The sequence below is a fragment of the Apteryx mantelli genome, chromosome 5 (assembly GCF_036417845.1).
Source record: "Apteryx mantelli isolate bAptMan1 chromosome 5, bAptMan1.hap1, whole genome shotgun sequence".
NCBI classification, from domain to species: domain Eukaryota; kingdom Metazoa; phylum Chordata; class Aves; order Apterygiformes; family Apterygidae; genus Apteryx; species Apteryx mantelli.
This window is the reverse complement of record NC_089982.1, coordinates 70648873-70675341: the sequence shown is the minus strand read 5'-3', so window position 1 is coordinate 70675341 and position 26469 is coordinate 70648873. Positions and strand designations below refer to the sequence as shown.

The window sequence follows — 26469 nt, the reverse complement described above, 5'->3', positions numbered from 1 at the left end:
GCCATAATTACATAGCTTTCTTCCAGCAGCAATACTATTTAAAATTAGTTTTGGTATTTCTACATTTCACTTCATTCTGCAATGCAGACCTGTACATGAGTCAACATGTTCATTAACACATGCTAACAATGCACCTTGAACTCTAACTGTACTGTACATGGTTTGCCTTTTTTATTATAATTTGTTTTAAAAAGTGAAGCGTAAGTTCTGAAAAAATTCAGTAATTTGTATGTTTTTGAGAGGTTTAAAAAGATGATGCCTTGTACCGTAACTGTGCTGAAGGGTAAAGTGCAGCAAAGTGCAGCAGTTGTTTTTCAAGTTTTGTTATCTCATGCTCTTCAGTTGCTCATTCTGAAATGCCAAATACCTTAAGCAGCTTCAGAAAGATGATAAATTTTTATCTCAACTTCTAGCTGAGTAGAGGATAAAGGTACAACAATAACAAAAACAAATACAGGGGAGTTACCAGTCATTGCAACAGTGGCAACAGCTAGCGACTTTGTTCCTTGACATTTGTCTTCATAGTTAAAAACTGAAAAATAATATTCTAAAAAAGCATTAAGTACTACTGGTTACCGATCTATAAAAAGGAAAATAAAATATTAGCCTGACTTATAAGTCTTTTGTTAAATCACTTGTAGTATATTTCAGAAAATAGTATGCATTACACCAATCCTGACACATTTTATGAGAAGAAAATCTTAGGTTTTAGTTGCAGTTACCACTGAGAACAGCAATTCTTCTTGAAAACCATATTCTCATAAACCATATTTTCATAACTAAAATTTCACTTTGCATTATGAGCTATTTGCATCATCTTATTACAGGTTTTAAACACACATCATTAACTGCTTTTAAATCAAAGTACTTACTATTTAGGTCGGAGAGTGCTTTATCCTTGGTTGTATTGTACTTGCTTACCAAGTAGTCAATTTGCTGAAAAAAGATAATTTTTAAAAAAGCTATTTACAATAATTGGAAAAAAAAGTTTTTTTTTATAATGAGACAGAAATCACCACACTTTGAAACAATTCAAATATTTGTGCAAACCCCCCAAATCCTGGAACTCTACTGTTTTCAGCTAACAAAATATTTTAAATCCTTGCTCAGCACAACTGCACATACAAAGAGATATTTAATTGGGAAATCTACTTAATTGGAACATCACTGGGAAAAGATTAAACTCAAAATAGTTAAGTAGCAGGGACTGTGGCTTTATGAAGACTTCAGGTTGGTCAGTCATAACAGGTTTTTGCACGTCTGTCTCTACTATTTGATTTTCTAGGGGTATTAGTTCCTCTCTCATTGGGAGACATGCAGCAAATTGATGGACTGGTAATTCTGATGCAATTCTACCAATGAGGTTAGCTCGCACTGGGGGCAGCCTCTGCAAGGCTCCACTGCAGAAGGGAGCTGGCTGGGCTGTCTTAACGCAAACGGGTTTCTTTACCCCCAAATGGATTTGGCCCAGTCACAACTTGGGCTGCACCAGGAAACAGAAATAATAGAAAACACCGACTTAGCTATCACCAGTTTCTGGTTTTGGACAAAAGGCTATCAAAAAGCCATCTTAAGTGGAAATCTTGCTTTACTGTATTTGAAGAGACATTAAGCAACCTACATGGATTTCTGCATGTTTAAAAGAATGTACTATGATCCTAATCCCAACTCAGCTAAAGGAACGTAGAGGTTAATACAGTTGACAAATGGGGTTCCAGTTCCAATAAGTGACTCAAATGTGCACCAAAAAGCATGGCTTGCATTTTCAGGTTTTCAGTGGGATTAAAAAAAAAAAAAAAAAAAAAAAAAGCAGAATGGCAGATGTCATTAAATGACAAATTTAGTATTGGGCAGATTCTCTTTTTTAACAAAGGAGGGGGAAAAAAAGAGCCTTTCTTACCAGGAAGGTTGTAGGGCTATTTTGGTTTTCTAGGCTAACCTGGGGACTAATACTTTGTAGGGCTGCAAGTTTTGCTTTGTCTCCAGCAATGTCATGGACAAAATGCGATTCAGTATAACTAATAGTGTTATCACTCAATACTCGCACAGTCTGCAAATCTTCTATGACAAGAACTCTAAACATGTGACTTCTTTTTTCAAATCCTCTTATATGTTATACACCTCATCCTGATGAGACAAGGACAGTTGGACACCAGCTAGGATTTCAGAGTTTTATAGCCAATGAATTGGATTCTGCAGCTTTTGCAAGAAACTGAAGGCTTTCTCTTATTCTCAAGAAATTCTTATACATGATATAAACGTATCTTGTCTGTCAAAAATAAGATATATCTGATGACTCTGCAATTAAATGTCTAGCCTGAGAAGGAAAACATAATAATCATGCACAGAAACTAAAAACTCACTACATAATTGAGAAGAATATTCAAGTCCTAACACTACTTTTAATTTCAAAAATTCAGTGTTTGTTTGCTTTTTAGCTAGTATCAAACTTTCTCTCTAAGATAGTTACTTTTACAGAAAAAATTTTCTACTTTGACATTTCCTATCACAAGCACTCAGCAGGCTGCAAAGAGGAATCCAGTGGCGTCTGACGCAACTGGTTTACATTTTTCAATGCCAACTTCCCTTCCGTGCCCCGAGTCAGGCAGACTCACGAAAGGCTCTAGATTTCAAGACAAAGACTCATGACACGACTGCTTCCTGCCATACACCTGCATCACCAGACCGTCCCGATGCCATGCATACAGGAATAATGGTAACTGGAACAACTCCAGATATGGAAAGATTTAATGACAATCCCCAGATGCCTCCTCTTCTCATATAGTTTTGTCAGCAGAAAAACAGCTCATAGGTTATGGCAGCCCAAAGCTACTGTGATGGGGACGTGGCCACAGTCATGGATCCCACAGAGTCATGTGAATTCTGTTTCAAGTTTCAGTGACACCGAAGAAAAACACATAGATACCGTACTAACAAGTTAATTAAAGACAACATAACTGGACAGTAGGGCTTTTTTTCCCCCAATCTAGAAAGAGTAAAATTTGTATAGGGGAAAGTACACAAGACTTCCATAGTCTTTTTTTTTTTTTTTTTTTTAATGCAAAAAAATATGCAGAGGAGTCCTTCCACAACTTTAAGGAAAGTCTGAAATTAGAAAGGACAGAATCTTTCCTGTTCACTATGGCCCAAAATGTTTAGAGAAGAATCTTATGCAGTCAAAACATTTCTAGAAAAAAATTACTGTAGCTCAGTCCTAGGAACACAAGCTCAAAAGACAAAGAAACAAGAGTGCAATGAGGAATCCAAGTTTCCACGTATGCTGATTCATCCGAATAACTCAAACATTTTTTATTATGTGAAAAATTCTTACCTTGCATTTTTTACTCTAATTCATGAGATCGACACCCAAAGAATTAAAAAAAAAAAAGCGCAGCATGCTGCAGGTATGATTCATATCAAATAGAAAGAAATAATTATTTTCTGCAATATTTCTTACTTATACTTCACACACACACACACACACACACCATAAAGAAAAAAAATTCTTTACCGCTGGAGTGTCGTTAAGGAAAATTTTCAGATCTTTAAAATTACTGTTAACCAGTTTCTTTGCCCCTCGAACTTGACTCGTTAAGTGCTGGTTGGCAGCATATGCACAAAGCACTCCAACACTACAAAAAATACAAATAATGGATATTACTTTATCACTGTTAGTACCCATTCTGACATTTTAAAACAGAAAAAAAAATACAGTAAAGTCAAAATTATCAAAATAAAAGCCTCCATGAATTTACACTTTCTCTTTCTTACTCCAAGTTCTTATATTCACCACTAGGTGGAGTAGAGGAATTAGCTGTATGGGCCAATATTGTACTACAAATAAAAAAAAATGAAGTCTTCAGAAATTATTAACATACAGTTACTTAGAGATTTGCACTTATGCTGTCAGAAAATGCGTATAGCCTATGTGAATGGTATAAATGACTAAAATGTTAGCCTCTTTCACAGGTATCATTAACCCTGACATATCTACAAGCAAATGCTCATTAAATAACTATGAAAAGGAATGATTTACATCTGAAAACTTCAGCAACGTTTATTGAAAATGGCCCCATTCATTTACATAATTACAGATATCTTTTAAAAGCACGTGAATAGTCCCTATTGACTCTAAAAATACATAAACATTTGCTGATAGTAAAGCAAAAGGTGGAAAGCAAGAGAGATTACCAAGCAGCACCACTGGTAATTTTCTGTTTGATCATTCCCACTGCACAATTCTAATCATAACATGGTAGATTTGCACAAGCATTAAGTAAAAAGGTAATTATAAGCCCCATGAGAAGCTTTCACAAGCTCTCAGCATACAGGAGACTTCTTTCTTTGTTTAGTTCAGGGGAGAAATAGACTTATGGTAAATAGAAAGATGAATTTTTGTCTTTAAACATCTCTCACATTCACAACGGCTAAACATGCAGTTAGATAAAAATTTCTACAGTTACAGGCACCAGAAGATCAACATGGTAACTTCATGTAGGAATGCAGCGGTAATAACCTCAAAGGAGGCTTTAACCCACTTCATGGGTTAAACCCACACTTCGCTCAGATGCTGACCGGGAGCCAGTTGAGATGCACACGCCATGAGCAGGATGCACCTGCAGCAGGAAACACCGCCGGCAGGCTGCAGTTCGTGGCGTTGCAGGCAGTTTCTGGACAGCACATGTGTTCAGTTTCTCAGTTTGTACTAAGTAAAGCAGCACAAAATTAGGAACAAGAAAGGCAGTATCCTGAAGAGGCCATTATGGCCATCCGAATGCCAGGACATGGGAATTGACCACTAACACAAATGGTGCCATACTCTTCCCAAACTGACAAACTTTGTCAGTCGGGGTAAAGAAGACCTAAGCACTAGTATTTTTAAATAGCCAAGCACTTGGAGAAAACCCATACCAGGCTCCCTACTTGACAAAATACATACAGTAAGTATAACTCTTGCTCCAAGAATGTATGCTTGCAGGAAGCCATCATATAGCCATACAAATGAGAAACGAGATGGTGGAGAGCAGATGGGTAACTAGAATAATTTAATAGGCACATCCTAGCAAAAGAGGAGCAAACACCCTGACAAGGCTCATCACCTCTTATGAGGGGTCCAGAAATTAACCTTGTCTTTATTTTGACAGTTTTTCCCCATTCTTACCTTCCCCAACCAAGGTAAAGACTTGTCCTCCTAATAAGACCAGTCTCAAGTACAAAAATCTTTGCTACTCTGACAAATGCTCTCTGCAGAAGAGGTCCGGTTTGGGAGCACGATACAGAAGCTGATGACACTATATGCTACTCGTCTATCAGAATTGCTTCATTCTAGAATTGCTAACATTTTTCTCAATCTCCTAAAGTAGAATTAGGAACAGGACGACAGAGTTTGACATCAAGAGATTGTTTCTCAATCAAAAATTTCACAACTGTTTCCCTAAAGCAGGCTATCATCTACTTTCCCAGAAGTCACTATCGAAAGAAGGGGCACCAGCACCCACTTTTCTCACTGTTTACTTAACTAACAAAGGGCATAGTTTTGTTTCCATTAAGGCCAAATGCTCCTTAAGGATCCATTATCATCAGCTACTACCCAAGGAAAGGGAACTTAAAAGCAAAAAGTTCCAAGAAACTGAGCAGCTTTTAACAAAAATAAGCTATCTGCATTTTGGACACATGCAATATATTATTTCTTTTCAGCCTATAGTGATGGCAGTTGTTTTGAAAACATTTTTTCTATCAAGGTAGTCAAAGAAAAAAAATTTTTTTTTTTTATTTTTTTAACAGTGAAAAACAAAATAGCTCAAACCATCAAGAAAAGTAAATATCCATATGTCACTCTGGGGCCCGAGTTTATAACATCCTCTTTGTTCTTTGGACAGTCAGAGTTTTTCTATCTTCTCAGCGTTATGCTGACCGACCAGAAAGGTCAATTGCAATCCAACAAAACGGCACTTTGTAAGATTTGAGCATGATCATTTTTCTCTTCAGTCTGCTAAATGGAAGGAGCGGGAGGAAACAAGATATGGGAGATGCTTTAAACAGACAGTGCACTCAAAACAAGCACGCCTATATTCTGAATGTGGCTAAGCAAATACACAACATCAGAGAGGAAAGTTCTATTCATTCTATAACTGAACCTCGAGCCAACGCTCAATAAGCGGCTACAAGGAGAAAGGAATAAAGCAGTACTAAAAAGGACATGCCTTTCCTACAACAGATGAGACAAACAGTCTCCCCAGGAGTGAGATATTCCATATGCAAATTATTGTGAGATTTCACAATTTGATGTAAATTTTATTAAACCAGTTGCAGGGGGGAAGGGGGCAGCAGACCTAAGCTTTTTGTTTCGCTGTGTTTGCAGAAATTTCAAATCACAGTACATAAACACTGAACAGATCTACATACTGGGGAAATGCCACTCTCCTCACTACTAGAAAAATGAATTTAAAAAAATAATGGGTTTTCTGTACAAACCTTTTCACCAATTCCTTTAACTGATGCTGGTTCCCAGATTCTCAACAATACCCAAGAGACCCTCTATGATGCCTGAATGAGGTACTTGCAAGATACCAAATATAATTTCTTCTCCTTTGGACATAGCTTTCCCTAGCTAATAGGCACTTCATACATAGTAACATCCATAACTTCAAAAAAGAGCTTGCAACACAAGCTCACTTGGAAGGACAGAAAACTGGCTGTGTGCTTTTCCACCTAAAAGCAAAGACACTTTCTGTGAACAGTATTAGAATTGGTATTGCAATGTACAGTTTCTTAGAACAAAATGCCCCTCCCTTGTTCTTATGATGCAGAAGAATTAATAAAGTTACATTCCTTCCACAGAGAAAATGTGCATTTGCCTAAGCTTGCAGATGACTAGGAAATAAAGTGAAATAGTAGGTCTCTGTCCCTCAACTATCAGTGAACCTCTGAAGAAAAGCACATAATCATTTTAATAATAAATTTAGCTAAGTAGGCTGATTTGATATGGACACAACTTAGGTAGAATGTATTTACATCCTGTGCTCTTTAGCAACAGAATCCTACTTTGCATGAAAATATTCCTATACCAGAACTGTTAATTACAAGAAACGCTACATGTATTTCTGACTCAATCTACCAAAAGAAACATTTTAAAACAGAAATACATCTACTGGAAAAATATATGCTTAAGGCCTATTCACTTTAAGATAAACAACCGTGTACATAATCACAAGACTGTTGACCTGTTTCCTTATATCTCTCCTTGAGAAAAGCATACCTAGCAATTATCCTGTTCCTTCAGAAAGCAGAGATTTAGGGAGAACTTTTTTTTTTAAGCTGTCATCTTTATACATCCTTTACACATCTTTCTAATCAACTTAATATTATGAACTTATCCCAATAATAAGAGCATTCTATCAGTGGAAAAGTGAGAAGAAATCATGTTCTACTAACTAAAATCTTCTTCTAAAATCTACATTAACAGTATATATATCTCAGTGTGAACTTGCATGCTGAAACACAGAAAAGTAGGCCATCCCCCTGTAACTACAGTCTTCAGGGGATATTGGCTATATGCACAATCTAGTGCAAGCTCAGTGTCTTTCCTCTAGTAATCTTATCATGCAGAGAAAGAGTTACAAGAAAATTTCAGGTTGCCTCCAATTTTTTTTTGCTGAGGCAATGGCTACCAAGTAGCCTGTCCTTTTGCATTTCAGAGCAGTAGCAAGCAAGCTGTCACGAGTTTAAATAGATCCGGGCATGGCATCTTCTCCTCCCTGTGAAAGATGATCTCAGAAGGGCAGCAGAGTTCTGCTTTGCACTGATGTGATCCAGGAACCAGGCCTGCCTCACTCGGGCTGGGGTCAGTAATACTAGTGGTGTAAAGTCCCACCTTGCTTTGCACAGCACTTGCAGCATTAGCGACTTAGGAAGTCATAGAAGATTATCTCCGCCTGTGGGAAGCTGCGGACAGAGCTCAGGCCAACCCCTCCAGTAAAAGGTCTGATACTCCTTCTAGATGACTTATACAAAACAAAAAAGGATGAGTTCCAGAGGCAATTTTCCTAGTCCTTCCCAGGCATGTTCTAGGGAAAGGATCACAGATCTCCCATTTATGATTTGGGGAGATGCACCTGCCAATTGTGGGTATGCTTAAGACCACAGGAATAGCTGACAGCACATGTCCAAGTTAAAGAAACCAACAAGGAGGAAGACGTCTTAATCCACTTTCTACTAACAGATAACATCCACCATCAAATATAACCAGAACGTAGTGTCCTAAAACATGATGTAGAGGTCCCTGGCAAGCTCTGTGAACTACCTTCAGCTTCAGGATGCTGACAGGTACATAACTTGCTTTCTCTGAGGCACTACTGTACTTGGAAGAACTTCTGTCCTGTCATCATAGCAGGCATATATCTACTACCAATCTATACCATTCGGTTTTCTGGTCTTCAGACTACTTAAGTGACATGTTTGTTAGCGATGACTTAGAGAGAAGAACATGATCCTATATTTGATATTAGCATGTCTACATTTGAGCATAAGAAAGGCCTCAATTTGTCATGACAGAAAGTAGTCAAAAACCAGAAAGTCTGGGTTACAGTGAAGTGACAAAGCAAGTCTCACTTGACTGAACATTCATACATTACAGATCAAAAGACAACATTTTGTTGAAGAATAATCACAAACTAAGAAAGTAGGCAGGTGAAGAACCAAAGTTGAAGATGGAAAATAGAAAAAAAATAAGAGCAAACAATGTATTTTGAACCATCAATGGGATAACAAAACTAAACTAAACCCAACAGTGTGGATAAAACAGCAGGAGCACTGCCCTGAGCCATCATAGCTGAGCAAAACTATGGAGTGTGAAGAACAAATCGACCATTATACACCCAGGACAGAACATGGTGTGCTCTTAATACTACTAGTGCAAAAACATCTCCAAACTCAAGTAATTTACAGTGAGTGCACACATGGTTTAAACAACTCAATCGGTGTCCAGAAGAAAACCCCTTATTTTGAACATACAAGAAATCTGAAGGACAAAAAAAAAATACACAAGGAGGTCACACAGAATTGCTTTTCTCACCACCACTACACTATCAAGAACAAAACAGTACCTTGTACCCTAAATACTCTGTGGAATGGTAATTGAACACAAAACACAGTATCTTCTGTTCATGAGTTTAACGTAACAATCTAATTGCCATTTCAATACTGGCAAAAGCCTCATTTGCTAAACTCTAGTTTAATAATATTTCATGTTTCACAACTCAAAGCCTCTCAAGAAAGTATATAATGACCACTGAACATCAACAGTAGCATTTTTATAATGCAGTCATATTTTCTTTAATAAGCATGTATATTAGTCTAAAAAAATAATTTCTGCACCTGCAGGCTAATACAGTAAATGAAACATTATGTCATGTAACACTGCAAAATTAGGGCTATACCAATCTTAGAATTGTTCTCTTTATTACACTTGCCTTATTATTAAAGAAGCAACAAAAAGAAATGTTGCAAAACAGCTCCTCTGACAGTCAGCATTTTTCTTCTGTCTTTGATGCATTTCCCCACCACAGTTGTCACAGCAACGACACATACAGAAGCAAAGTCCCACAAGAGGCAGTAACAAAATAAATAGCAGTCCCAAGGCTGCGGAGACTATAAAACCGATTTCATAGTAGATGGCCTGTAATTCAGACAAAAATAGTGGTAATAGATATCACACAGTAACTGCAATCAATATAGAGGAAATAATTAAGAAAAAAAATCATATTAAAGACTAAAGCATCTACTAAGTTACTGAGGTTATGGACTTGGTGCTTTTTCAATAATCAACAATTTTTCTAACAAAAAGATACATAACATTGTAGATACTGATAGCTAATAATTATTTAACTAGAATATTAGATAGGCAAACTGCAGGAATGAATTCTAAGAGAGAAATATGCTCAAAGGAAATGAATGCAAACTGATGCAACTGAAACAGATTAGAAATGAACACACTGGATTTCCCGGACCACAGATCTATTGTTTCTCATGTCTGGTTCCAGCAAGCCTGACTAGAGCAGTACTTCGCCAGGGTGGGGGTCACTCGTTTATGCAGTTGTGGGCAGAGAGATTATTATGAACAGTAAAGGGAAGGTCTTCACTGGGACACAGATTGCGCTGGTGGAGTTTTCTCCAGAAAGCAACACTACTCAAGGACTGGAAAAGAAAGGAGTGGATTTTCAGCCATCTCAGGTAAAAACACTTATTCTGTTGCCAAATAATAAAACAGCAGCAACTAGAAGACGGCTGTCAAGAGCATGAAAGCACAAAGCAGGCTGGGGCAACGCGACAGCCTTGCTGGCGTCTCCGCCGGCAGCAGCACGGGCACCGGGGGCCCAGCGGCCAGTCTGCCAGCCCCAGTCCCTTCGCTTCACACACCTGCCAGCGCAGGGGCAACCTGGCAGTAGCCAGACGCCACGAAGGCAGCACATCATCCTGCTAAATGGGCTTTGGTTCCTCACAAGCTCTGGATCGTGCTCCAGTTCCAGCCTTCCCGACGCCCTTCCTCACAATCCCTCGTGACCAGCTGATCCAAGTACAGCAGCCATCACCATTAGCAGAGCTGCAAATTTCTGACCTAATTACCAATTCTGGGGTGAAGCCTAGTTTTATTATTAACCGCTGCTTAATAACTGTTATGCCTTCTGAAGAATATGAATTAGATGCTTTGGCAGAAGAATTTGGCTAGATTTTGCAAAATAATTACATAGTAACCCACAAAAAAATATACTTATTCTCTTTTCTAGTTAACTGAGCCCTTAAGAAATTTTTGGTCAGCATAGATTTTAAAATACGTTAGATGAAAAAACACTATTTAAAATAACATTAAAACCGGTTATGGATGTTTTAATAGGAGTAGTGCATATAGATGTTAGGTTTTTTTCAAAGCTATACATCTACCAGATACACCGTAAGACATTACCTGAAGAGTCAGGACAACATTTTCTGGCTGTGGAAGTCAAAACAGACGGAGAATGTGTACAATGCACAGGCAGCACGCACAAAAACAAATCATGAGAGCAATGAACAATTAACTGTAACTGAAAATTAAAAATACAGAAATAATAATAATAAAAAAATAAAAAGCTACTAAAGTAAAATAACACATAGAAGCGCCACTAAGTAAGGAAAATTATTCACAATAAAATATATAGCAGAGGATTTCTGGTTTGCTTGGTAAGTGAAAGGAATCTAGGATTTGTCCAACATAAATATTTCCAACTTAAAGCAACAAAAGACCAATTATTTCTGTACTGAAAATCTGTTTCTTATAATTCCCAAGACATCTCACAGAAGAGAAGGCCAGAGATTGAATTACTTTGCAGTTTAACAATTTCTTTGTGAAATCCACCTGTCATAACTGTTCCATTATACTCCTGACTAACTTTGTAATTCTAATTTTATTTTGGCATAAGAAGGATGAGCTGTTCCAACAGCAGTTTTGGAACACACAGCAGTTTTTAAAACATATTACATACAAAATTCACCTACACTTTTAAGAAATTACATAGGGGTTTCCTTTGAATTATTCAAAAGTAACAAAGAAAAGGCATTCAAGAAAGACCTAAGAAGTCTATTTAGCAGGTTCCTAACTGATTTCCTCATCTGTATTTTCAGAAAAAAAAAATGAAAGCACAGTTTTCAATGACAGGAATTTCAGAAGAGCCTCATTTCCCTTTGCTTTCACAATAAAAATAGAATTTATTGCATTTTTCCCATTCATCTCTATATGACAAGTTCACACCTCATAACAATTTCCCTTTTCTTATAAGTGGAAGAGAAAAGGGAAGCAGAATAGCGAAAAACTGAGAGAACCCTCAACCCAAAGTCTGATGTGTTAATGTGTGAGAATCAGAAGTTTTACCAAGTTTTAGGAGATATTTTTCTCAAGTATCACATATATCTTTATGAAACTTCTACTGTACAATATAATTAAGACATTCAAAAATCATATTTGGTATCATACTTTTATGGGAGGAATATAAATATTCTCATATAAAAATATGGTACCAAGTATGATTCTGACTGTTTTAAGCAAGCACGTGTCCCAGCAGCACTAAGCAGGGCAGCAGCAGCGAGCTGTCTGCCTTGGAGGACACACAGCAGCTGCACTCAGCTGCCAGCTCATCCCAGCAGATTTCTATCCCTGACAGAGGCTGTGAAAGCAGCTACGGTGCAGTCCCATTGAGAAAGGCCTCCTGGATCACTCGCACAATCCAACAAATAAGTAAAATGATAAGGAGAAATGACAGCAGAAATTTAACAGAATAAATATTAAATGCAGTTAAATTTCTTGTTCTCGCTATTGAAGGGTTGTTCCTAGCAGTCAGTGAGTTAGCAAGTCTGTTCCTCTGACATGTATTTACACATGGCCTGTTTCTGCCCTTTTCTTTCTATGCTAATACCATCTTTTGCCCAAATAGTTGTCCTTTCTTCCTGGTGTTTCCCCTCCACATATATAATGAGTAATCACATCCCCTCTTCAATTTTTCACTTAAGCTAAGCAAACTCTTCCAGTGTCCTCTTAAAAACTTTATTTCCAAAATCATCCTAACAGATATTCTCTGAATATGTCCTAGTCTGAGTTCATTCTTCCTGAATCTAAGTGACCAAAACCACATGCAACATTTCCAATTACTTATCAGCACCCTACAGTGACATTCTTATTTCCCTATCCACATTAGAAATTCCTCAAATGATACATCTGCAACCATACTTACCTCTACAAACATATTTATCTCCTTATGGCCACCTCTCACTGATGCTTCAGTCTTATGATGCACTTTTTATGTTCTGAAGTATTTTCTTTTTTCAAATTTGTTTTAAAGTGTTGCATTGTATTCATGTCAGAACTCGGACCTGTAAATGGCCTGCCACTTTTCTTAAGTAAAGCCAATATTGTATTTGCCACTCTATACTCATACAGTAGTTTAACAAGTGCTTTTACTACACAAGATTATAGCTTTCACTGGTCTCAAAGTTCCCACGACTTTTGTACTAGTTACTACAGTATTATACTCACAGTACTGGATAGTACATATGGTCTAATAGTTTTGTCCAAAGACTCTGCCAACCAACTTATCCTCCGTCCCACCTGAGGTGGGCAGACACAAACTGTGATGCATCACTATCACAAAGCCTCACCAAACAAGCACACATGATTAGGAAAAGTCTTGACACAGCATGAGGACAAGGCCCATGCACTCGGATGTCATGAAGAGGACATCAAACTACTGGAGTGATAGGCTGGTTATCAGAAGAACATGGTAGCCCAAGGCCTTCCACTTTCAAATCCCAAGATTATTCAGGTTATCCTGATCCAAGGCAAGAGCTTAGTGACTGTATACCAAATTCCATAATCGTCTACCTGACATGTACAGCATATTGAAGGGACTGCAAGCAAATAGCTCACACCAAGTAACTTGTCCATTGTTTGGTCCTGCTTAATGTTCCTACTGCAGGACCTCGACCAGCGGCACTGCCTGAAGGATGGGGGTACTGTCCTTGAGAAAGCCCTAAAATTACATCCATGCTAGATTCTGCCTTCTCCTGCTATCAGATATCATGAGAATTTCAACTGTTACAGGATAATCACAAACCTAAAGAGAGAATGGAAAATGTACTTGATATGAATTTGCACATTACATAAACTAAAATATACTTGATAGCAGGCTATGGAAACTCAGTTTTACAAAGGCATCAGAACCAGCATATGAATTCAGCTTTTAGAGGGCAGTAGCCGAAAGCCACATGAGAACTGAGCCACATGAGAACTCTCTCTTTAAGCAATTTTTGTGCTGAAAAATATTGCTTTTATCTAAGAGCCTTCAATCTTTGTGCAACAGACACTACAATCAAATTACAGCTGGAGTTTATAATGGAACTTTAATTATGCACAGAGTTCCTTTAGACTGGCTTATGAAATTTCCTTTGTTACTCCTCTTGAAAGGTTTTGGTTCCAAGTTTTATATGAAACCATCAAACTTGTTACAAATTTCACTCTTGCATCTAGTTGTTCTAGGTTTAAAATATTATTTGCTACTTCAGGTAAAAAAAAACCCTGAATTTCAAAGTCAATACTTCTGTTATTTTATGCAGATATACATAAACAATTTACCTTTTGATAATCGCCCTGTGTATTCCCAAACTTCTGCTGTGCTAGTTTTCTGATGAGATCTGAAAATAAGCAAGAATATTCCAGAGTTTTAAACTGTACAAATTAGAAAACATGGGGAGAGAGGTTGGTGTGAATTCTACCTTTAAATAGGCACGATGAAATTAAGAACAAACATCAACAGGATAGGCAAGCACATTAGTGTTTCCATAAACTTGTTTAGTACCAACATTTTCAATTTAACTGTATATTTTATGAGAAACCTGGAAGATAACCAGGTTATTAGTACTGTTAATCAGTTCCCACTGAAATGCAGTAAAGGTTTTTCAAGGTCACCCTCTGTATATTAAGCATTATATTTGAAAAGTTCATCATGAGTTTATCAAATCACCTGGACAGATCTGGGTAGCAGTTTTGCTTCATCATGTTTATGACAGGTGCATAGATATGAAATTATATACATAATGTGCAAAATCAGTATATTAACAGTAACTTCTTGACTGAATGGTACAAGGAAGAAGGTCCTTATCTTTCCAACATTACCCTAATTTCTCTTCTTATCAAGCAAACTTGTGCTCTCTCTGGGACCAACAGATCTTGTATGAGAGTATGGAACACAGCCAAAACAAATCAGGAAGCCTAAGACATGCCAAGTTACTGTGAATGCAGCTCCATCCAACAAGCTCATTTCTACCTCATTCACAATATAGACATAGTACAGCCACCACTAAAAAATAAAGTAAGGGCTTAACACAAATAGTGCCACTTAACATTACAAATAACATTTCACCACACTAGTTTCTTTCAGTAAATCCCAGAAGCTGCAAAGAAGGGATCCCAGTTTTGGGACACTACCAGCCTGCCCTTACAGAGCCTTCATTAACACTGATGGCAATGCTGGCAACTGTGGCTCCTGGCCATGCCTGTGAGACCCTGCACTTCAAAAGGGCCCCTGCAGCTCTGCAAACCCTCTGCCACAGAGGGGGCATCAGCAGGTCCAAGTCATACACAGCCTAGGATGGAGCAAAGCAGCAACATCTGGGCATTTGGGAGAGATGACTGACTGAGCCTCTCGCCTCCTATTGGGGAAAAGGAGCGGATTAGGTGGGAGCACTCTGTCCCCCCGCCCATCATGTTCGTACAGAGCTGGGCTTGGTGGTGCTACTGCCCTATCACTAGACTGGCAAAGGACTTTTTTGAGGAAACCTGAAGTTACCCGTCCTGTGCATCAAAAAAGGACCCACAGATTCAAAAATAGTTATTTACCACCTAAAACAAAATCCAAACCCTCTAACAAGTTGTAGCACTCATGAAATATGTTCAGTGAGTTCACAGGGGATGTGATCTTACTCTGCTCCTCTAGTTCTACACAAGTCTCACAATAATAACCACCCAAGCAAATAGCTTCTCTGGTCTTCTACTCCATCTCCCACCCCAAAGGAATATTTACTTGACAGATCTGTAGTTTGAACAAACTCTGGTTGTGAGAAATCCTCACAGAAAACTGTTTTGAAGGAAATAAAACACGCAAAGAACTGTAGCCACCAAGACTGTAAATTAAAAAAGAAAAATAATCTGTTAACATATCACAGGACTGTCAAGCCACAAGTCATCAACAGAAGGGAAGTGTATTCTAAGATGCAGAAAGGATGCTAACAGTAGATGACCAAGGACTCTCTGTAGTGAGGCAACCTCAGTTTGGGAAGACTATACACATGCTAGAAGATAAGGCTGAATCCCTCACTAGCAGAAATCAGACTAAAACATATGTAAAATAGCCATTCTGTAAGAACAGAAGAGTTACAATCCTTGCAAATATTCTGAAGCACTGCTATTAAGCATCTTGAATATCAAGAGATCACTGAAAGAAAGGGCACACAACCTCACGGGCAACACACACCTGATCCACAGCTGCAGTTCTCAGGTGTCTCACACACAGGGACCAACCAAGTCCTCCCTGCATCGAGGGCAGAGGGAGGCCATGGTACCTCACAGCATGGGCATTTCGCAGGGGGGGTTCAGCAGCAAAGTATGTAATCAAATGAGGCAGTGTTGCACAAACTCAAAAAGTGTAATTTGCACCAACTGTGTTAGGCAATTTCTTCAGCAGAAATCAAATTTCTTTCTTCTTTTTGTTTAAATCTATATACCTCCCAAATGAGTAAGTTTAAGAAACATTTGGTGCACAGGATATATAATGCAATGAATTTTCTCTACAGCTAGATGTCTTTTAACAATAGGAAAAGGGCTAAAAAAACAACCCTGGGTTTACATATTCATTCAACCATTTAGCATTGTATAATAATACACTGCAGAAGAGTCACTAGAGAGCTACTTCTACAAATTTAAATCAAAATTTGATGGGAAGGAGGAAAAGGAAATAGCTTCTACGATCCTCAGCTGCATAAGCTGGCACCGACCTGCTGTGTGAAGGTAGTCAAATACTGGTGCCAGTTGCCCAGAGAAGCTAAGGAAAAGTCCTAAGCAACCTAACTTCCACATTGTATCTAGCTTTGAAGCTGGCCTGGCTTTGAGAAGGATTTGGATGACAAGACCTCCAGAGGTCCCTTTGAATCTAAATTATTCTAAAATATTCTATAATTATGCTTACTGTTTATTTAAAAATAAATTATTTAATAGGGAAATGAAAACATCACCAGGAGGCACGTAAGAAAGCTAATTTTTGTTATTGACAAAACCTTCAACACATTTGCCATGCAAACACAAGCATCAGGTTGTGACACTGCTCACTGTAGCACAGGGAGGAGACACCTCAGCTAGCATTTAATTCACTCCTCTTCCCGAGATCTTGGTTTGCTTTTATGGATCTCCTTTCTTCCTTAGCTAGAACAGCTCCAGTATTAAAATAAGTTTTTATTTAAACTTGAACTAAGGTAACTCCCCACGACTCTATTCTGCATTACTGGCAGAGTACCTCATAGCTGATTCACCACCTCGAGTCCGATTTCCCTTTCAAATATAAAAAGGCTAGGCAGGTGTAGACAAAGAGTGGTGTCCTCTATTTCCAAATTAACTGGATTACTTCTCAAATCTGTGATTGGCCAGCTGCACACATTGTTTCAGAGGACCAGTAATCCAAGGCTTTAGAGCAGAGCACATTTTGTCACTAGGGTTAAACAGATTTACCTTGTGAGGCTCATTTACAAGGCTAATTACATTACTGCTTTACTCTGTCTCCTTCTTGCTCTCATCGCACATGCAAAATGCCATCTGGCCTAGTAAAACTAACTAGCCAGATGAACTGTTAATTTACCAGTGCAATTTGTGGCGAAATACTAAGCACCTCCCTGAGGAGCTCCGTTAAGAAAACATCATCACCAACTGCTTGATAGCATGAGTACTGTGCAAACACACTCCATATTGTATTACTCAGGCAAGAAAATGAGGTCACTACTAGGCTTCCTTCTTAGAACCACTTTACAGAAAGGAATAGCAAAAATAGAGTTTTAAAAATAAGCTGTCTGGCTATTAAGTACCAAGATAAATTAGTTATAAAATCTGCCAAGAAAGCTTTTCAAATCTAGGTGACAGGAAAACAGTTGGAATAAAACCTTTGGGAATGCTACACTTGATCTTCACTCAAACAATTCCACTGAGTCAGTTCAGTCATAGTGTAACTCCAGTATTATTCAAATTATAACTGAAATTAATTTATCCTTTTATGCATAATACAACATATTACGCTTTTATTATGAAAAAGCCTTCAAGCAAACCAGTAACTACCAGGACTGAAGCATTCAACTCATACTGAATGGAGATCTTTGTAACAGCAGTGGAGAATTAAATAGATAATACACATAAGTTAATAATCATTTTAATACCATCTCATTCTAACTCACATCACAGTATTTCATCCCATTTCCCTTCACCTATTATAGAGTCAACAGACTATGCACACACTTAACAGTTCAGTGTTTCTCTGAATATGGGTCAGTTTGACCACATTTAGTGTCCTAAATAAATAGCAATATTGGAAACTATCTATTAGTCTGAAATTAATGAGTTAAAATGGTTTCAAGCTTGTTTTTTTTCCTCTCTAATTATGACTTAGATGTATAAACAACTGCAAGTCCTGTAAAAACGTACACCAGAAAAGCTGTATGGCATGTAGTTCAGATTCCTCAGAGACAACAAAATCTTTTGGGCATCTTAGAACAAGTTTTACTTAAGTTCAGTTTAATGATATTTTAAAATGCTTCATTTGACTTCAGTGTGGCTTTGGTTGCTACCCCCCAAACTTAGAAAGCCTCTTGCCATTAACTTTAATCTATGGTCAGATTTAACACCCATTGAAGAGGTGTCTCCTCCAGCAGGTGACCTAGGCTCCTGCCCTTTACTGCCACATAATTACTTAATGCTTCTGCTCATACTGTCCCTAATCCTAGAGCTATCATTCGGCTCCAGTTCTACTGCAGAGCTAGGTGGGAGCTCAGTCACGTTGACGGCAGAAGAATCCAACATGCACATTAATGCAGAGAGCGCAGAGTGGGTCCTGTTGCGTTGCTCACCCCATGAGGAGGATCCTTGCCTCCTTCCACAGAGCAAGAAGGAAACTCACTCTGTAGGCCAGATGGGAAGTCTCAGAGCTGAGGAGGTCTTCCCACTTATTGCACAATAGGAGACCACTTCAGCCTACAGATGAGGAGTCTAGTCCATGCATTCCCTTCTACAGTCTATATCATTCCTCTCCACCTCCAAATTCAAGCTGTTTAAGAGCTCTATTAATGGTCAGAAGAGTTCACTCCCTTCTTTACAAGGTCTCCTTCAGGCAGACTGGGGCCACAATCCCTGTCTCCGAACTAAGAGGGGAAAAATTGGCCTTCTCTGACAGCTTGCCAAAATGTTGAGGGAAGAAGTTTTCTCCCTATGCAATTCCCAGGTTTTCTTCTCTGAGTTACCAGAAACATCAAATTGCTTCAGCTTCCATCCTTTGCCTCTCTCTGGAGAACAGTGGGTCCCTCTTCTCTCCGAGCAGAACTCCTGAGCTGCGTCTCCACTCCCCCTGCTCTGAAGCTCTCGCATAAGACCACCTACTTGTATTACAGAGATGGTAAAAGAAAATTCTCTGTTCAACTGCATGTTTATTCATCTGCATTAAAGAAATACTTGAACCTCATGTTCAAAACCCAAAATCTTAGGCCATCAGCCATTTCTTTGCGTAAGGAAAAAAAGGAGCCTGGCAATTGTTCCTCCCTGCTGACACGCAAAATGATGTCCCAGAACCTGTTATTCTAACAAAGGCTAGGAGAACTTGTTTGAATGGAGGTTAAACATGACAAATGCATACTAAATTGCTGAAGCATTTTTACTTCTCATCTGCTATGGTAATCTGCCCTTTCACCCTCTTCTGCCTTTACTATGCTATTTCCTCTCCCCAGCATGACCATCTTCCATTCTCACTGACTCTTTCTCCAGTTAGAGTGATTAAAAGCAAAAGAAATACTCTACATTTCCAGCTTATCCTAGAATACTCTGGCCCTGCCTCCAGCAACACATAAAATGAAACAAGAGGCAAATACAAGGTAAGTGCATTTAAGGTCACAGCAGACTTGGAGCATGCACTGCTTTAATCATAGTTTAAAGGATGAGCTACGAGACTGCCTAGAAATGAGTCTCAGGTTATACTGGGTGCAAAGAGGGGTAATGTGAGAGAGGGATAGAGCTGCAATAGGAAACAGGACAAGGAGATGAACAGCTATGAGCATGATAGGAAACTGTAGGAGTCATCTAAACAGGGTGCACTTTAATCAGAGAATAGGGAGCTAAGTGAAGTGCAATTACTGGAGATGTGAAATTGCGGAGCAGCAACTGCTGCCAAGGGAGCAGGCTACAATAGCAGGGACATGAAATTAACCCTCCTGACAGAAAATATCACCATTCCAATGAAGAAATTATACAGCAGTGGATCAGATAATAGTAATGATCAATGAACTTCTTTCACACGTACAAAAAGCTCCCTAATTTTCTGAAACGGTAGTTGAAAGAATGGAAGTTTTATAATTAGCTTCCTCAAGGTTGTTATTAGTCAGGAAGACCAAATAGATAATGCAAGTCTTCTACAGAAAATCCTCACACACTGCAGCTACCCAAGACTAGGTTTATTCCTTTAGTGCAGTAGTCACATTTTCTGTTTAGGCACTTTCCACCTTCCATCAGCATGAAGACAAAACATGAAAGAGTTGGACCAGAAAAAGGTTTAAAGAAAAAGAAATAGCCAAAACATTAATTGTTATGGGACACCTAGAATGAAAGATCTCTCCTTTGAAAATAATCTTTGCAGGGACTGGTTCTTCTTTGCTACAAAGAAACTTCTGTTCTTGTTGAAGTATTGGAAAAAGAACAAAAAGAGAGATGCCTTTAGAAAAAATTCTCTGCTTAGGAGTCTGAAATAAATTTGCATATATCATGCAAACAAAGTCAAGTAGAAAGCTTTGAAGAAGTACCACACACTGAAACTGCATTCTGTCATTTTCTTAAGACACTGAAACTTCTGTAGTGCATTGTTTATGCCACTGCAGCTATTCTTTGCTATTCATTTTGTTTGCAGTAGCTACCTAAAGTTCTCTCTAGGCCACCATCTGGTAAGGATTTACAACAGATTAAGGGCAAAGATTTAACTTGATGGACTGTATATGCTTGTCTGGTTCAGCACACTGTACAGACTGAGCAACTTCTTCATAGTTAGTGGGCTATGTAGATGGACCAGACTTACAACTTTGATCAAAGTAATAAATATTTAGGCTGCATGAACAACAGTGTTTTCCTTACAGGTCAAATTTCCTGCTCCTTGCCTCCCCAGAAGTTCCCTGTAAACTGAGAAAAGCACAGAATCTATCTTCATACTCCATAACCTGAGCCTATGGAAATATAAATGCAGATAATTGGGAGCGACACACTGGAGCCCTGCTGCTACTGGCTTTTAATAACCTCTGCAACTGGCTTTCTGGCAACTTCACTTTGATTTTGCAGAATTCCAGCTCTGTGTTCTTTGATTTTGCAAGGGCAAGAATTTTCCACCTATTCAGTAACTATGCATGTATATTGGTTCAAAGTATTACAGAGATTGCTGCTTCATTCAAAAGAAAGCGCTTTTATTTGAAATAGGAAACGCACTCTTTCCTCCAAGCAGGTTTCAGGGACAAAGTCATCTTCCCTGTGTAAAATCTGACCAATGTGTGTATTTTCAACAGATGAACGAATATTGCTTTTCAATATACACTGCACAGCAAGGTACCTGACAAAGGTGGTGATAAAAGTTTTCCCTGATGAGAACTTCCAAAAATCAGCAAGGCTGCTGCTCTGAAGAAAGGCTTTAAGTTTGTATTTGTTCTGTACAGGTGCACCCAGGCACCTTTAAGCCGAGTTAGACATCCAAAGCAATACATTTTATTAGTAAAATAAACAACTGTAATGACTTTTAAAGCTCACAAAAATAATTTGGTGTTTTTTCAGAGAATAGAAAGATTCTGACTTAGACAATACAGGACATAATCGCAGAACTGTTTTTAGATAAGAAGATAGGGATCTGCAAACTGCAAAAAAAACAAGAAAACAAAAGAACACTTATCAAAACAGTTTTTTTTTTTTCCTAGGTAACTGGTAACCTTTCTCCAAGATGCATATATTGATAAATTAATCAGATTAAACTACAATGGCTGATATCTGTGACAGCTAGTTTCCTTTCTAACAAGAAAATAACTTGGTTGTGGAAAAGGAAGATGACATACTCAAAGCTTCAAGATCAATATGGAAAGATTTGATACTGTTAAAAGAAAACAATCACTAAAATATTAAATAATACTTGTACATTTATTTTGCTGAAGTAACTTTTGAATAGTGCCTACCCACTTTGAAAAATGTGTAACTTGTTCAGATCTGAATGTTACACAAAGCAGCTTAAAAAAGCAGTATACAAAAGAAACAAGTTGAGAACCAATAAAAAGGGGGGGGGAGGAGGAATTTATAATTCTAAAAACTTTAAATCTAACTATTCACTATGAGAACTGCAGAAACAAGATTTGTGGCCAAGATTTATCAGATTCTTGTTACTTTGGCTGCCATCATTCAAGAAACACATCCATCACCGAACAACAATTACGAGTTTATTGCTTTTAAATAACAACCTAAATGACTTGTTAGGGCAAAAAATAATAAAAAAAAGCCTAGAAGGCTAGGCTAATCCTGCTAATTATGGAGATAAAGGCCTCTATAACAGAGAAAAGAGAAAGTCAAATGATCCCTGCTTTTCCAATAGCAGACAATACAGAATCTCACATGATTCATTCAAAATGCTGCATAACAGGGACATAACAGCCAAAATGATAAAAGGAACTGAGAGGTCCCTTAGACTTTTGGAAATGTTACCCCTGAAAGAACAAGGACATTCCCCCTCTACCAATGTCAGTTCCATGAACTACAAGTTGTACTAAAAAGAGAATGAAATTCAACACTATGTGGCTAGATAAGCTTGTAGCAATTAAATGGAGCAGAAGGATGGACACCGGAGCACCAAGCCAGGAAAAACAGGGAGCCTCAGCTGAGTGGTCTGAAGACCCACAAAATGCCTGCAATAGGAGATAACTTTCAAGAGATTCACACACGAAACACACTTGCAGAGAATCTGACTGATAGGAAACCTACTCTAGCCCATTTCTAGCTATACGAGATGCTGCAGGCATGCTCTGGAAGTCCTGAAAAAGCTTTCGTACCTCCAGTGCTTCAGATTTGCTGAGCACAGTTTTGTTAACAGAGAAAGGGACACCAAGAACTACATTCTTCACTCGGTATATTCTCAGACTGTGATGATGCACTGGCTTCTGAAAGGCAAAATTTAGGCTTTGTCCAAGTCGATACCCACGCTACTTATCTCCTTGCTATTAGATGCTACATGGGATGGCCAATCTTTTACAGAAACAAACAAAAAAAAATTGTACACAAATTATTAAGGGCTGAATTCAATATTTTACTGCAATTGCGAGTGCACGGGTACCACGCTACAGCCAATGTAACTAATGTTAACCTCCCCCCTCAACACATGACACATTTAATAGTAATAATTATCCAAACAAATGCATTTCTAGGTTATAATAGCTTAGCTTTTTTCTTTAAAAATTATTTTATATTAGGATAAATGCTATCAATGAAGGTTCTTTACCTATAATGATATGGAAGTCCTACCACAATACAGTCCTGTATCTCCCCCTTCCTTGTAGCCCGAGCTTCTGGATCCAGCTACAGCAGAACTTGCAGCCCCTGCACTCTGGGGAACAAAATACTGCCTATCACCTCTTCCATTATAGCTTCTGTCTCCCACTAATGCCTAGACAAACAAAACAAGGCCAAGACACAGGTTCAAGCACTGGCCTGTGACTGCCATACTGCAACTATTAGCAGGGTTCTCAAGCCAGATAGTGCTCTTCCAGAAGATACCCAACCTATTTGCCAGAAGACATCCCCAAAAGACAGAGAGGATATACATGTCTTACTTGGAAGGGGCTGAAGGCAGTTTAGGTTTGGGAAATATGAGCTGGGCCTCAATACCAAAGATTTACCACCTGTGGTAATGTCAGTTCTGAACAACTTCTCCACAGAAAGTAACCCCACTCCCTCAGACTCAGTTTGAGGTTCATTTGCATTAATTTCTCTCTTAACACTGTTGAAGCTGTGCAGCTGGATTGTCATTTTCCAAATGCTGCTGAGGCCTGTCTTCTCTCCTAGGCACAACTGACAGATAGTATTAAAAGAAATCTAGGACAAACTCTGAGGATAGTGTGGAGAGAAGGTCCCAGATGTAAGTATATTGCAAAATTTTCAGATGATCCAGCTATGCTACACTCTGATTAAACAAATCATATTTTCGACATAAATATCCGTCTCAAAAACAGAATCCTTGTTTACATAATCCAAAAAGAGTGGGCTGGAAGACATCAGAGAAGTGTTAATGTCTACAACTGTATTTTTCTATTGTGGCCTTTAGTAGATAGTATGTATAACCCTCCCATCCCCATCCACAAAAAACTCCTTTTGACAAGTAATCTGTTAAATCAGTCTACAGTGGGGAATAGTTGGGGAGAAAGGAATTACGTTTCTGATGCATAAGAAAGTACAAAAAAGTAGAGCTCAAATCTGCTTCAGAAACATTTTCAGAAGCATTCCCTGTTTACATATGTACGTCATCACTCAACTTCCCAGAATGAAGTGACCAATAATTTTTTAAACACTATTTCCTTAAGTGTATATGAACAGGCAGAGGAAGGAAGATGCCAATTTACCTTGTATTCTCCTGCTGCTCAGTTTTCCACAGTATTCCCAGCCTTAGACGCAAGGCATTTCTTTCATTGCATACACCATACTACCAAATAAAGGTGCACTCCAAGTTCCCCACTTATCCCAGCTCTACCCAAATGACACCACTGCTGCTATGCTATACACAACCTCTATCACCATTGAAACTCGCATTTTTGATATACATGCTTCAGCTACTACTCCAAACTAACGTCACAGCTCTAGCCACGGTGTGGAAGAAACAGTGAAGGGATGTGGTGAAGGCACTGACTATACAGCGTACTGAAACTGCCATTTCATAATACAGCTTGGCCAACCTACGGCTAACTTGCTGTGAGGCAGCTCTTGCTCTCCCTCTCCACCTCCCAGTTCCTGCACCAGCAAGTGCATCAGTGCTCCTGACCCAACTCCAGAAAGTAAACTTTAAGAAAAATAATCATGTGTGCAGGGCATAGCTGTCAAACACTAGCTTCAGAAGCAGTGCATCACACCTTTGCACTTCCATGCCCAAGCTAATACTGAGACTTCGCACAACTGGAAAAGGCTATCATAATTAAGTTTTTACAAAATGCCATTATTGCTTTGGGAACCTGAGCAGTATGTTACATTGCCAAAGTGCAATGTTCGCACATAGCAGCTTGAGTCAGAGCCCAAGCGCAGTTCTTTTGCTGCTCACTGGTGCAAACATGAACAACATTTCTGGGAAAGTCTCAAGTCTAAGAACAAAAGGGGACTTCTAGATCTGCACCACTGAATTTAGCTCCAGTGCCACCACCTCAGTCACATGCACATCTCACACAGGTATCACTGAAACGCTTATACAAATGATGCAAGGAAATCAGTGCCAAAAGCCATATTTTGTCTACTATCAGGTTGAAACTACCCCCCCCCCAAAAAAAGTATTTATTTTACTGAGCTTCTTGAAGCTATTCTGCACAGATACCAATCAGAACACTACAAATCTTATTTTGAATTTGCCCAGATGCTTTTTTGGTAGGGGAGCTGTGGAAGATTTGTTACTACCAAGAAGCAAAACCGAAGTAGAAATAGACAATGAAAACCTAAAGAGTAGCCAAAAATAAAATTAATTTTACACAAAAAAATAAAATTCTGCTTAACTGAGTTTAACTGAGTAGGTGATAAAGTGTCTTGATAATTAGCTTTAGAACCTCACATCTAAACACAGTTAATGTATAAAAAAAAACACACCCTAGGAGCTCATTAAACCTACCTCCGACAAGAGGGTTTTGCATATGCTTTCTTCTCTTTCCACATAAAATTATGTGGAAATAACTAATTTTTTAATGATTAAAATGTTTTAATTGCTCAATACACTCATGTGAGATACTAATTTCAAAGACAGGGAACACAAGGTTAAAGTGCTAAACTCTACAATTTGCAGCTGCTGTGAAAGACTGGCCATGGCATCTTCTCCAATATTGCAGGTGAGATGAAAGGAGGAACGAAGGGGTCAGAGGCAGGACTTGCATTAAAAAAAAAAAAAAAAATACAGTCAAGCTCCGAACTTCAGTCTTATACTCAAACTATTCAACAAATGGCACTCAGCAAACATGAAAGAATTTAGAAGTGTAGCCCAGGCCTAAAAAAATGGCTTGTGTTCTCCTTCCCAACAAATGAATAGTACACTTAACTCTTTATACTGTGTTTTGCCCAGGAAGGGCCTGCATTCAACAACTTATTTTTACGCTACTTCAGCAGGAGCAGGGCGTTCTGAGCCCGGTGCTTCCAGAATAGAAAGCAGAAGCTGGAATAAAGGAATCTTGTAATTTAACATAAGTAACAAGACTGTCCTGCAACACATTCAAGTACACTACTGCACCAAACATGCCTCTAAGTTGTTGTCTGATTTCATCTAAAAAGAGGGGAAAGTTTTATTCTTAGCTTGCTTCCTTCGTGAAGGCTTCGCACTTGAGTTACAGGACACAAGCTGCGAAGCCGAGGAGTAGCTGTGCGTGCTGCTGGCAGGTGGGCTCTCGCATTAACACCCTCTG

At 38.6% G+C, this 26469-nt stretch overlaps 1 protein-coding gene across 6 annotated transcripts in view; it reads right to left on the bottom strand.

The window, feature by feature from the left end:
* PROM1 (prominin 1) overlaps window positions 1-26469 on the bottom strand; it is a 64025-nt gene that overhangs the window by 28297 nt on the left and 9259 nt on the right. For all 6 annotated transcript variants that reach the window (XR_010884463.1, XM_067298204.1, XM_067298206.1 and 3 more), the window contains exons 3-6: window positions 14156-14214; window positions 9471-9676; window positions 3512-3632; window positions 873-936 (exon numbers count right to left, since the gene is read on the bottom strand). Coding sequence is in view for 5 of the 6 variants with exons in the window: in XM_067298204.1 (XP_067154305.1) it covers window positions 873-936; window positions 3512-3632; window positions 9471-9676; window positions 14156-14214 (450 nt within the window). In the remaining variant the exon portion in view is untranslated. The remainder of the gene's footprint in view (window positions 1-872; window positions 937-3511; window positions 3633-9470; window positions 9677-14155; window positions 14215-26469) is intronic.